General features: G+C 39.9%; 1 protein-coding gene across 1 annotated transcript in view; it reads left to right on the plus strand.

Moving 5' to 3' along the window:
* Positions 1-6177, plus strand: part of LOC116892897 (zinc finger protein 58-like) — a 42326-nt gene extending 36149 nt beyond the window's left edge. Inside the window, exons 4-5 of the mRNA XM_032894810.1 lie at positions 2302-2397; positions 4302-6177. Coding sequence (XP_032750701.1) covers positions 2302-2397; positions 4302-5467 — 1262 coding nt within the window. The 3' untranslated portion in view covers positions 5468-6177. The remainder of the gene's footprint in view (positions 1-2301; positions 2398-4301) is intronic.
* Positions 6178-14464: the final 8287 nt, after the last annotated feature.

The following is a 14464-nucleotide window of genomic DNA, read 5'->3' on the forward strand; positions in this document are numbered from 1 at the left end:
ATTATATGGTTTTTGTCATAAGTCATTTTTTAAAAAAAATAAACTGAAATATTGAAAATTTGAAAACAAGGAAAATGTGTTATCATTGCTCTCTTAGGAACAGTTCTAATGCTATAAAGAGAGACCAGGAACATGGCAACTTACCAAACAGAACATTTAATTGGGGCCTGCATACAGCTTGGATGGTTAGCTAATGATCAGTAGGGCAAGGAGCATGATGGCAATCAGGCAGGTATGGTGCTGCAGCAGTAGGTGAGATCTTGTATCCTAATCCACAGGGGAGGGAGACAGAGACACACTGGGCCTAGATTGGGCTTTTGAAGCTTTAAAGCCCCCCCCCCATTAACACACCTCCTCTAGCCGGACCACACCTACTCTAAAAAGGCCACAACACCTGATCTTTCCTGAAGAGTTGAACAAACTGGACAAAGCAATCAAATACATATGTGGGGGGTGGGAATTATCATTCAGTCCACCATAACCATCTATTAAAACTCTTGGACACAACAAAGTGAGACACAGGTATCTTTAGGAATATATCAAATGTTTTCTGTCTGAGGAAAAGTGGAAGGGGAGATGACCAGAAGATCCCAGCGACGTCTGGTTAGAAGTGTTTTTATTCCTGTGCTTGCTGGTTTTTAATTGGTTCTGATACCTAAATTATATTTTGTCTGTGAGGTTTTTGTTGTTGTTCCATCCCTTGGCTGTTCCATCTTGTGTCTCTAGGTGCACTGTCATTAGACTCACTACTGAACCATGTACAAATTAAGGAAGCCAGACCCCAGCCCAGAGCCTCTGCATCATAATCCACATTTGCATTGCATTTCATACTCATGACTGAAGGCTTACTTTCCACTTCACATAACTGTGCAAATAAAGTGTTGGGAAGTTCCTTCTCCTTCACCAGGACTTTATCCTCTGAGAAATGTATGTGTTGTGTATAAAACCAGCATGTGGCACTAAATACAGGTTTTTCTTTGGAAGCATTTACTTTAGATTTCATCTAGCTTTTTTTTTAAATTATCTTATAGATTTCATCTATCTTAAAAGTAGAGTATCTACATGGGCTTGTAGGATCTTCTGCCTTCTCTTTCCTTGAGGTTGGGTCCAATAGTGAGATCATGTGACCACATCAGAAGCCTCCAAGAATATTACTAACCTATGGTAGAAGCATTCTGGCTCTTTCTTCATCCTGGGCAAAATATATCATTGTAGAAACAAGCCCAAGATGTCTGCTAGTTAGAGTTTCTATTATAGTGCTAAATACTATGACCAAAGCAACTTGGAGAAGAATGGATTTATTTCAACTTAGAACTTTGGGTAATAGTCCATCACTGAGTGAAGTCAAGGCAGGAACCTGGAGGCAGAAACTGTAGCATGGGTCATGAAGAAACATTGCTAACTGGCTTGCTCTCCATTTCTTGCTGGTTCTGCTTTCTTATACCATCTAAGACCACCTGCTCAGGGATTATACCACACAACAAGCTGAATTGTCTCATACCAGTGAATAATAGCCTTTTACAGGGTTGCATGCAGGAATATGGAATATACATTCTCAATTGAGGTTCCCTTTTCTCAGATTAACCTAGCTTGTGTGACATTGACAGAGAGCTAGTATGTCTAGATCCACAATGCCTGTTATTAGTGGTTTTAACTAAAGTGTGTTACCATTCATTGGTCTTTATTTCAGGAAATGCTGTCCTTCTGGGATGTGGCCGTTGATTTCTCTCCAGAAGAGAGGGAATGCCTGGGGCCTGCTCAGTGGAGTCTGTACAGGGACGTGATGTTGGAGAATTACAGCAACCTTGTGTTCCTGGGTGAGAACATGTGCCCTGTGAATTCTTCTTTCACTGTTAACATGTTTCTTCCCCTGTACATTATCTCACCTGTGCATAGGCTTCCCCACGGTGAGCTGCATCTTCTTGGTTTTAAAGAAAAATTATGGAATGTGCTTTTGTGAAAAGCATTGCTTTCTCTTGTGCGTTTAGCCTGTCTGTGTTGGTGGAATGCATCCTCCACAGAGGTGGGAAGGTTAGAAACACTGTTGCAATAGGCATGTACCTTACCTAGGAAAGAAAATGTTTCACAATTCAATTTTAATGCCTTTCCCTTTAAACTCAGAATCTGGACACTGTAAATTCCTTCACATATGGTAATGATCCTGTCTGACATTTAAGGAACTAAATGTCTGCAGTCATTTATTGCAGCATCTCCTTCCTTATAAACACTGTACTGGAAGGGACATGTCAATTCCCAGTAGAAGGACACTTAAACAATCTTATTCTCTTTTCCTACAAACAGGTCTTGCTGCCTCTAAGCCATTCCTGGTGACATTCCTGGAGCAAAGACAAGGACCTTGGGATGAGAAGAGACAAGCAGCAGCCCCTGTGCACCCAGGTGTGTAGGAAGGAGGGAATCAGGGGACAGAGTTGAGGTCCAAAGATTCAACAGAAAGCCAGGCTTCACCAGAGGCATTGAGAAGTGCTGTCAAGGGAATCATTCTTTAGATCTCTCCTTTCATTTTTTTTTTTTTTTTTTGTCAAAAACATTCACCTCAGATGTTTATGATGGTTTTATTTTCTTAAGCTTTGTATTTCCCTGATGTTGAGATGTACTCATCCTTACAGGGACTTGGAAGAACTTCATTTTTTTGAGTTTACATTGTAACTGACTTCACACTGTGTCCTAAACCTCTGAAAATCTGCACACATTTTCTAAAGACTTATCTGTTGAATCCATAACTTCATACATAAATGTATTTGGTATCACTTATACTCAAATCACCTCATCAGAATTCTTTGTGAATGACGATGAAAATGTATCCTTATTTTTTCCCTATAACACACTTGCTACTAAGGATTTAGAATGTGTATCCTTTGTGGATATCTAGTCATAGATTAAAACTGCCCAAAATTCGAAGAAATTTAATAGCTCTTCAATACATTTTCAGAGTGTTGTGGATTCAAGGTTCTTTTTTCTTGGTAGTTTGAGTGTGTTACTTGACAGTGGTTAACCTATAATCATTTGTCTCTATGTAACCTATATAATTTTGTGGATAGATTTTCCAATGATAAGCACTTGCGGCCAGTGTAAGGTAAGGATATATGTGAGTTCTAGTACTGCGAGCATCACAACAGTGTGTTTCCACTTCCTGTGTAAGAACAAGTCTCATGGGGCTGGAGAGATGGCTCAGCGGTTAAGAGCACTGACTGCTCTTCCAGAGGTCCTGAGTTCAATTCCCAGCAACCACATGGTGGCTCACAACCATCTGTAATGAGATCTAATTGACCTCTTCTGGTGTGTCTGAAGATAACTGCAGTATACTCAGATAAATAAAAAATAAATCTAAAAAAATTAAAAAAAAATAACAACAACAAAAAAAAGAACAAGTCTCGTGTTTTCATGCCTTGAACATTGTCTCTTTTCACTGCTCAGTGGGTGTTACATCTTGTAAATTAATAGTTCTTACAATGTAGGCTAATTTTAACACTTTTTCATTGACAATATATTGTCTTTAGCAGAAGTTGTTATTCATAGGTTAACCTAATATTTTTTCATAATTTTGATAGTAAGATATTTGTCATTCAAGAAGAATATAAATACTGCCTGAAATCCATGAGGTATATTAAGATTATTGTAGATGTATTTATTATGCATGTTTTCATTCATATCTAAAAATTCTAAAATTCATACTTAGGGTAAGAATGCTATTTCTGTATTGCGCCAGTCTCACACAGTCACCTTTTATCTCCTGTTTTCCAAGTTGTTAATGTTGGGTATGTCCACATATAATATCTATGTGTATTTAAGGTATTTATTTTTGTTCAAATAATACCCTTAGGATATGTTTGTCATAGATAATTACTAATTTAACTTTGAATAATATGCCTTTCTTTCTTTTTTTTTTTTTTTCTTTTTTGGCTTGTTTGTTTGAGGTGGATTTTCTCTGTGTAGCTTTGACTGCCTGGGAACTCATTCTGTACACCAGGCTGGTCTTGAACTCAGAGATATCCACTTCTCTCTGCCTCCAGAGTGCTGGGATTAGAGGTGTGCATCACCACCACCTGGCAGACATTATTTCTGTATTTGATTTGATCAAGCTTTTACCTCAGTAGAAGTTTACATTGTTTCCTCCTATTATATTTTCTGATTTATGCTTAATGAATACAGGTGTAGGAATATTGTGTTGTTTCTGATTTATCAATAAGAAGGTATGAGTAAATGTCTCCATTTAAAGATAAGCATTAAAAATATAAAGAATGTGCTAAGCTTTTGTTCATATATCAACTTTTGGTCAACAGGAAAAACACTAAATATATGTAAAGATTACAGCAAGGCCTTTTATTGCAATTCACTGCTTGTTCAACACCAGAGGATTGGTACAGGGGAGAACCCCTACAAGTGTGAAGAATGTGGTAAGGCCTTTCGTATTCGCTCAAGACTTTCTATACACCAGAGAGTTCATACTGGAGAAAAACCCTACAAGTGTGAAGAATGTGGTAAAGCCTTTAATACTCATTCAAACCTTTCTGAACACCTCAGAATACATACTGGAGAAAAACCCTACAAATGCGAAGAATGTAGTAAAGCCTTTAGTACTCGCTCAACACATTATAGACACCAGAAAAGTCATTCTGGAGAAAAACCATACAAGTGTGAAGAATGTACCAAAGTATTTTCCTACCCTTCATTGCTTAAGGTACATCAAAGAACTCATTCTACAGATAAATCTTATAAGTGTGAAGAATGTGGGAAACTATTTTACTGTCCTTTATTGCTTAAGAAGCATCAAATAATTCATTCTGCAGAGAAACCCTACAAGTGTACAGAATGCAGCAAAGCATTTCACTACCCTTCATTGCTTAAGCGACATCAAAAAATTCATGCTGGAAAGAAACCCTATAAGTGTAAAAACTGCGACAGGGCATTTTATTCTTCTGCATTCCTTAAGCACCATCAAAGAATTCATTTTGAAGAGAATTCCTACAAGTGTGGAGAATGTGGCAAAAGGTTTTATTCTTTTCCACACCTTCAGGATCACCAAAGATTTCATTCCGGAGAGAAACCATACAAATGTGAACAGTGTGGGAAAACATTTTCTACCCTTTCATACCTCCCTTGGCACAAGTTGCGTCATTCTGGGGAGAAACTGTACAAATGTGAACAATGTGGGAAAATGTTTTACTCTACTTTAGACCTTAAAAAACACCAAAAGATTCATGCCTATAAATGTGGGGAATGCCACTCTGGCTTTCCTAATTACTCAGCCCTGACTGCACATCAGAGAGTCCATACTGGAGAGATAGCTCACATATGTAAACAATGTGGGAAAACCTTTTCTAGACTTGATAGCCTCAATCAGCACCAGATTGTTCATACTGGAGAGAAACCCTATAAATGTGAAAAATGTGGCAAATGTTTTTTCCGATCTTCATCCCTTAAAAGACATCAAGGAATTCATTCTTAATAGAAATTTTATAAGTACTATGTGATAAAAATCTTGCTAAATATTCAGACCTTACCCAAGACAAATGAATCCATTAAGTAGAGAAGCCATGTGCATGTGAACAATGCTTAGTGCTTTAACATGATGTCAACACTTTTCTACCATCAGTAATGTTCATTCTGCAGAGAAACTTGCCCAACTGTGAAGGGAGTGACAGGCTTTTAGTGTTGCTTCATATCTTAAGTCACAATGATCTTTATCCTGAACATCAGTGCTATCAGGTGAAGGGTGTGGTGAAGGCATTAGTTATCATTCAGTCCTAGTTAAACCTCAATAATTCATTTCTGAGAGAAACTCTACTTATATGCAGAAAAGGACCAAGGCTTAGATATTCTTTATGTCTACATAAGCATGAATGCCCAGCAATATCTGAATGTGTGCTTTCCTGGATGAGAGTACCTTTTACAAATGTCCTGGGGCACTTTCTTGACTGTTAACTAATGTTGTAGTGTCCAGTCAGGACAAGCAGCACCACCCTGGGGAAGTGTTCTTGGGTTACATAAGAATTTTAGGTGAGCAGGAGAGTAAGTAACATGTCAGGAAACATGGTTTCTACTTCACTTGCTGCCCTTGCTTCCCTGGAAGAGAAACAGTGACTGTGATGGTTTGCATATGCTTGGCCCAGGGAGTGGCACTATTAGATGGTGTGGCCTTGTTGGAGGAAGTGTGTCACTGTGCAGGTGGGCTTGGAGACCCTTCTCCTAGCTGCCTGAGGATGTTCAGTGTGTTCCTGACTTCCTTCAGGTGAAGATGTAAAACTCAGCTCCTCCTGCACCATGCCCACCTGGGTGCTGCCATGCTCCCACCTTGATGATACTGGACTGAACCTCTGAACCTGTAAGCCAGTCCCAATTAAATATTGTTCTTTATAAAATTTGCATTGATCATGGTGTCTGTTTATAGAAATAAAACCCTAAGACAGTGACCTTTATGTTGAAATAAAATATTTGCTCTGCAAAGTTGTTTTTGGTCATGCCATTCATGACACCAACAAATTATTGTAGGGAAGCATCGGAAGCATTTCCCTCCCCTCTGTACTAGAAGCAATAACACAAAGCCCTTAGGTATGTTCAGCCTCTCCAGGACACCGGAGCTTGTATACTGCAGAAAAGTCCTGTAAGGGTACAGCAAAGAACTTTGTTTCCTTTGTTTAACACCAAAATATCATACTGTAGATGAACTTTGTAGCTACATGTGGAAAAGTTATTCCAAACTCAGTGAAAACTGCATGCAGGAATGAAAGTAAGATACTTAATTGATAATAGAAGCTGTTTATTCTATTTTTCACACCTTAACATCATAAAACATTTCTTAAGGAAACCCTACAAATTAAATAGCCTTAACCAAGTTAATTTCTTAGGGTTTGTATTGAATTCATGATGAGTCCATATTACAGAAAAACCTACATACACTGAGTCTGGCAGAATCCTTTTCTAGTATACACACTTCATAAAAGCAAATGAACTACACTGATATCAATAATGTAGCAATGTCTGTCCTTAGAACTTATTTAGTAATGTATATTATGGAAGTATTAATGATACATATTAATAATACAGAGTGTGGCTAAACACGAGGCATTATTTGCAAATAATTTGATGTATTTGATATGACTGAAGGAAGACATTACAGACATCAGAATCTTGCAGATCACTCAAGTCTGAGAATAACAATCTGTTAGATAACTGAATAAATGCATGGCAGAGGATATTGAAGATGATGCAGGAGTGTGGGGCAAGGATGGTCTGCTGAATAATCAGCAAAAAGAGAGGTTGAGATAAGACAAAGGAATGAGTCCCGCTGGCAGAGCCAGATGGTTGGGCTCCCTATGCCATTCGCAGTCAACTGATTTTCATCAGAGGTCCCCACATGTTGCGGTAAATATTAAAAAAGGTGGAACCTTTTTATCCTGCACTAGTTCCAGCACCCATAGGACCACATGGCACTGCGGGGTATCTTTATTTCAGTGGTTCCATGCTGTCTCCAAGTATTCTCTGTCCTAGGTGGTCTGCAGGTTGTTCCAGCATGGCACCTTGCTACCCTAGCCCCTAGAGTTACTTCCGCCACTGGAGAGTCGTATGGAACTAATCATAATTTATCTCTGGTTAGTATCTCTCTCAGCAGCTCTCTACTAGCCGAGAGCTAGTTCCAACTACCTGATAAAATCAGGGCTCTAGAAGTCCAGCAGAGACTGGCCTACTGTGGGCCCCTGCAATAAACTCTGGTAGTGAAAATATAAACTCCCAGTGAAATCATGACTCAATAAACTATAACTCAACAATCAGATTTATATATTAAAATCTCAATCCACAATACATCCACACAATAAACTCACAACCAATTGATAGAGATATAAACCTCCCACCTAGATAAGATAAATTGACCTTTAGAAACCCAACCCTTAAGTAATATTCATAACAACGTGTATCTATGTAGAGATTCATGGCAAGGATCATTTACATCTGCCTCCATGTTGCCTCTCTCCTCTCTTGCTTCCCCCTCTCCTTCTAAAACATCTGTTCCCGCCTCCCTTCCTTCTCATTCAATGACAGACCTCGTTTTATGTTGTGTCTGCCTTCACCTGCATAATGATATCAACCTACACCCACATGTCAGAGTGGAGCTGCTAGATTGTTTATATTTGTCATACTGAATTTTAGTCCTTGGTCTGGTCACTCCTTGTGCTCTGATTATTCTGTTTTGGAACGGGAATATTTATTCTATGTTGTATGTTGGGAATTGTTGCTAGATTTTTATTTTGGAGGGGATCAGAATGAAGTGATCGCCGTGAGTCTTGGATGAAGTATGGATTATGATCTTTTCAACTCATGAAATTGCTAAATTTATTATATCTCCTGAAAGCTGGACTCCAGTTGACTTAGGAGATGGATATAAGACTTGGTACTTGGAAGGAATGTTATGGTTTAAAGTGATATAGCAGGAGCCAGCAACATGGGTCAGTGGGTTAAATGTATTTTGCAACAATCCTGATGACTGGAAATTTTCCTCAGTACCCACATAATAGAGAAAGAAGAAACCCACTCCTGTAAGTTGCCTTTTGACCTCTGTGTATGGGCCTACACTGACAGACATATGTATATGCATAAATATAAACTTAAAACATGTTTTTAAGTTGTGTTTGGGTTCAAGTAACAAGAGTTGGAGAAGGGATCTTAGATGCCAATAGATGAAATCGAGAATCACATCCTAGATAAGCCTCAGACCATTCCTTTGAACCTTGATTAATTGAGGTCAGAAGACTTTTTGATAGTAGGTGAACAGATAGGTCCTATTTGTTGGTTGGGATCCTTGATTGTATAAGAAGGATCTCATCTTTCTCCATCTGCTTCTTGACGAGGCAGCATGAGCAGCTGCTTCAAATTTTTGCTGCCTCAACTTTATCATCATGGTAGACAATAACTTTTAGCCACAGTCAGATTAAACCCTTTTTCCTGTAAGTTGCCCTTGTCAGATATTTTATGATAGTGACAGGGTAAGTTACTTAGACTGCATGCCAAGTAAAAATATCACTTTGACATTAATACATATGTAGCAGCACTTTTTACCCTCTTATTTTCCGTCTACCTCCTTACTACCCTATTCCCCTTAAGAATGTTACCTTTCTTATACATGTAACCCCACACATACACCACTCCCATTATTAAATTATTTTAAAAAATGGAACTTTTATCCCATGCTAGTGTTGGCACCATAGGGCCACATGACATCTGTGGGGTACCTTCATCTCAGTGGCAACCGGTTCCAGTGTGGCACCATGCCACGTTACCTCTCGCTATCCTCTACCCCCGTCAGTCTCTTGGCCCCCATTGCCAGCTGCCCTCTCCTGCGGCTGGCCTATCATGACTCCCTGTCGAGGACTCTGCCCACACTCCCAGCAACTGCCCCCTGGTAGTTATAGTATAAACTCCCAGCAACCCATGAAAACAAGACTCAATAAACTGTACTTTAGCAGTCAGATATATATGTTAAATTCTCAATACATCCACACAATAAACTCACAGCCAATTGATAAAGATATAATCCTCCCACATAGATAAGATAAATTGACCTACAGAAAGCCACCCCTTAAGAAATATTCATAACTGCCTATGGTCATTTAAGACCACCCAGATCTAGGTCGTCCTTCTCTATCTCCATCTTGATTCTCCCCCTCCTTTTCCTCTTCCCTTTCACCTTACAAAAACTTTGTCCCCCACCTTACTTTTTAGTTTCCAGTCATGGGCCTTGACCTAACTTGTGCCAGCCCTCACCTGCATATCAGCATCAACCTAAACCGCCCACACACACAGTTACCACTAGTATAGCATCAGTATAACCTCTGTACAAATGAATGTCCTTTTCCTTTTTCAGTAAAAACTTGAATGTTTGATTGTATGTGCACTTGTGTCTGTGTTGTTAGATACAGGGATTCCTCATCTTGGTTGTGACCATGGACTGCCTTGGAATCAACTGAAACCCAAGCTTCTGGGAATTCTTATAAAGTGTTTTTCTTCCTATGGGGTTGCAAACTCCTTCAGCTCCTTCAGTCCTTTCTTTAACTCCTCCATTGGGGTCCTTGTGCTCAGTCCAGTGGTTGGCTGCAAACATCCTCATCTGTATCAGCAAGGCTCTTGCAGAGCCTCTCAGGAGACATATCAGGCTCCTGTCCTCATGCACTTCTTGGCATCAGCAATAGTGACTGGGTTTGGTGGCTACATATGGGATGGATCCTCAGGTGGGGCAGTCTCTGGATGGCCTTTTCTTCTGTACCTGCCCCACTCTTTGTCTCTGTATTTCCTCCCATAAGTATTTTGTTCCCTTTTCTAAGGAGGATTAAAGCATCCACATTTTGATCTTCCTTCTTCTTGAACTTCATATGGTCTATGAATTGTTTCTTGGGTATTCTGAGCTTTTGGGCTAATATCCACTTATCAGTGAGTGCATACCATGTGTGTTCTTTTGTGACTGGGCTGCCTCACTCAGGATGATATTTTCTAGTTCCATCCATTTGCCTAAGAATTTCATGTAGTCATTGTTTTTAATAGCTGAGTAGTACTTCTTCTTTGTCAATAATACACAAAAAAGAGTATTGAAGGAAGAATTTTTGCTTCTCCACTGCTTGCCCTGACTCTCCATCCACTTGTTGCCACCCTTATTAAATCAAAATATTCTGGATTCCCTCATAGACTAAAACAAGCGGCTCCTCAAGTATCTTTAGCAACAGGTTGGAACTACAGAGACAGCTAAATAGGTAGAGTTTGTAGTAGAGTTTGAGGTCAGCCAAGATATATCTATCTTTTCTTGATTGTTGCTTTTGTTATCTCTCCTCTTTTATGTTCCATTGTATTTTTTCCTAGTTCTATGATGACTAATATAATGGAAAGTCAGAAACAAGGCTATTGAACATTGTATTTATGAGTTTTAATAATGCATAAAATACTTAGAGAAATTAAGATTGCAAACAAGATGGCCAGGGACAATAAATGAACTAATATGGAAAATTGCTGGTCACACAAGCCTTAAGACATAGTTTTGAACACAAGAATGTGAAAATGTGAAAGATGAATTGAGGCCTGAGGAGTGTTTAAGCAAAGGCAAGTCAGATCTAGATGAAGCTACACCATTGGGTACCACTTTGTACTTCAGAATTTTCAGAGAATCTTGCAGACTTCTGTTCATCCGATTTATGTAAAGTTCCAAAATGAGGTACAGTAACTAAGGTAAGAAGTATTTCTGAGACTCACTAAAACTTTTATACATGTAGCAGTAATTTTCAACTCCAATAATCACAAACAAAAAAATCCATATAATTCAGTTATTATATTTATAACTAATAAACCTAGATTGGCCAGAACTAACAATATACTAACGTATTCCCCAGCTCTGAGACCCTTAGTTACTTCAAGTTTCTCCTGGCCAGGTTGTTCTGCTCTATCTTTGCTGCTTCTTCCTCCTCTCCTCTCCTGTCCTCTCGCTCTCCCTCTCCCCCTCTCCTGTGCCACCTTTCCTCTCCATTGCCCAATCACAGACTCTTCCCTTTATTGATCAGTAAATGGGGAGACGGTTCACGCGAGATCACCTGAGTACATGATCAACTTCTCTTCCAGGTGCCACCCCTCTGCAGGAAGCAAAATTAAACATCAAAAATGAAACAACATCAGGACAACTCACAACACTTACATAAATAGGGAACTTACAGATGGAGAGACTGTGAGATAATCTGAGAGTTCTTTACTAATAAACAATAGAGAGGACTTTAAAACTGATCAATGATTTAAATAGTCTATGTTTCTCTTGACTAACCTCCAAAGCAAATGGATTCCAATATTCACATGGAAACTAGTTCCTGCCGTGGCTTCTGGTCTGTGTATGTTTTAGAAGGCCATTGCACATGGCATTCACTCCAGAGTGATGGCTCTTAGACCTTGCTGTGATCTCCTGTAAATAATCCTTGGTTGTTATCTCAAATTCATGGGATTATGTTCTTTGGGAATTTCAGAAGCTTAGCATAACCTCAGTTATAAAACAATCCTGGCAAACATGACAATATTGACTGTCAGAACATCAAAAGCCGATTCCTCTGTTGCTTTTGTTAAAGTGTATCACATCTTGCAGTGTCTCTTCCTCTTACCATCCTGGTAACTCAGTACACTGTCAATTATTCACACAGGGTGTCAATACAGGAGAACAAGGCTCACCTGGAGGCAGTTCCCCAAATAGCTGCAAATTCCACGGAAATGAAGTAATTATTAACTTTCCCATTAAAATCCTCTTCCCCTTTAAGCTGGGGCCCAGAAACTGAGGAAAACAAAGCATTCGGCTCGTTATAACTGGACACTGTTCGAAGTCTCCATGCTACCTAACTAGGTGACACTACATTGCAAAAGATAATAGTGCAGAAATCCAGGATCATTAAGTAGTACAACGCACTCTCCCAGGACTGCTGAAACGCCATCGCACAGATTTGTGGGAAATGTAGTCTGTAACACAGTGACATCACAGTCGGTACTTTGGTAAACAAGAGTTCAGCTTTTAATAAGCATGTGCGGCTCTTTGCCAAAACTGGGCCAGGCTCTGGTCCTGCTGTGCTCTCCCGTTGGATCTCTGACATGGAGGTTGGTCCAGGGTTCAGTTATCCCAGGGGCTGTGAGGGGTGCGTAGGTCTGGAGGGAAAACGCAACAGGATAGAAAGGGGGTGAAGGGGAGCTGATTTGCAGAAGCTTTCTGATCAGGACTGGAGAGAGGGCGCTGCGAGTGGTGGTGGGACTGACCTCTGTGGTAGACTGTAGCTAGCTGACAGAATTCAAGGAATGGAGACGCTTGTAAGGACCTGGATTCCCCGGCAATGCGGGTTGGGTGAAGGTCTTTGCCTGGGCATGGAGCTTCTGGGCGTTCATTTTCCAGCTTGCTGGTGGAAGCATTTGTTCATTAGCTGGGTCACTCTCACGTGGCTGTTACTCTTTTTCTCAGTGCATTTAGATAAGAGAAGATCTGGTCCTTTCTGTACTGTACGGAATTCAGGACCACTGAGAAAGATCACCAAACAAAACTAGGAATTAAAAGGGAAATCAACCAACCAACCAACCAAACAAACAAACAAACAAAACTGCCTTATTTAGAGCTACAACCTCCTTTGCCAGTTTGAGAACTGCTGCAAGGGAAGACAGGGGTTGGAATTCTTCAAGTCACAAAACACAACTGTCTCAACTCGGGATTTTCTGCTTCTTTATATTTTTTGTTTGTTTTCTGAGCAAGCAGCAGTTAAGAGAGATTACAGAAGAAGCAGAAATGCATGTCCCACTAATATTGTTTGCTGTTTGTTTTTGTTGCTGTGTTGGATGCTCAGTTGGAAACCGAGCTGGTTTTTAACCATTGCACATACTCCTGCTTTGAGGTGACAGGACTTGGTAGGTTCCAGGTTCAGAGTCCTGAAGGGGACATTGGTGTACGTGATGTTTATCCTACTTTCTTTGAAATGAATTGTGAACTTAAAGATGGTTCATTTGGAATAGGAATCCCTCATGAAGACTGTTTAGTTCCTTACTTTTTTTTTTTTTTCTTTTTTTTTTTTTTTCGGAGCTGGGGACCAAACCCAGGACCTTGCGTTTGCTAGGCAAGCACTCTACCACTGAGCTAAATCCCCAACCCTTAGTTCCTTACTTGAAAGTAGCATGACATCCATGTTTGCTAAAAGGATATTGAGCTGTTTCTCAATGCAGGATTAATTATCAAGAGATAAAAAACTTTTGCCTCGGAGGTTGTAAGCTTAGAGGTTGTCAAACATAGGATTGTAAAACCTGTCACAAGGTGTTAACAATGACACCAGAGGTGCCCTCATTGTAAGATTGCACACATTCTGCCTGTTTCAGTTGGCTGACCCTTGATCATATTCTTCTGCAAATGTACAGTTCTGATTTCTGGATTTTTGTGAACGAGCTGTCTGTCCTGATTGGCTATCCTACTGTTGAACTAAACATCTATGTTACCTAATAAATTCTCTGTGCTTCCGGATATTGTGGATTCTTCAGTCTCTCCTGTCTGAGAGACGGTAACTCTGGCCCTCCTGTGGAAAAAAATTTTTTTTCCTTCAACATCTGAATGTTAGCTTTTGATTTTCAACATCATAACAAAATGTCTACCACTGTGAGCCGAATTCTCACACAAACGCTCACATAGGGAGGCAGAGCAAAGCTGTCACAGGATACTGTGAGCTTTGTATTGACTGTCCCAACAACATTGACCCTACAGTGCTGAGTGAAAAATAATAGAAACTACCAACAACCCTCCATGTTCCATCAGAGAACATGATGTTGAGAGTGTGAATCCCTTTTGGGATGGAGACACGAGTTGGTGTGAGGACAGATGTGGACTTTTAGGGATTTTAGTGACTTGAGGGGTCTTGAAGTTCTGTGGAGGGAACACAGTTCCTGCTGACCTGACAGGCTGTGTGCATCGCTC

This window comes from Rattus rattus, chromosome 2, assembly GCF_011064425.1.
Source record: "Rattus rattus isolate New Zealand chromosome 2, Rrattus_CSIRO_v1, whole genome shotgun sequence".
Lineage (NCBI taxonomy): Eukaryota > Metazoa > Chordata > Mammalia > Rodentia > Muridae > Rattus > Rattus rattus.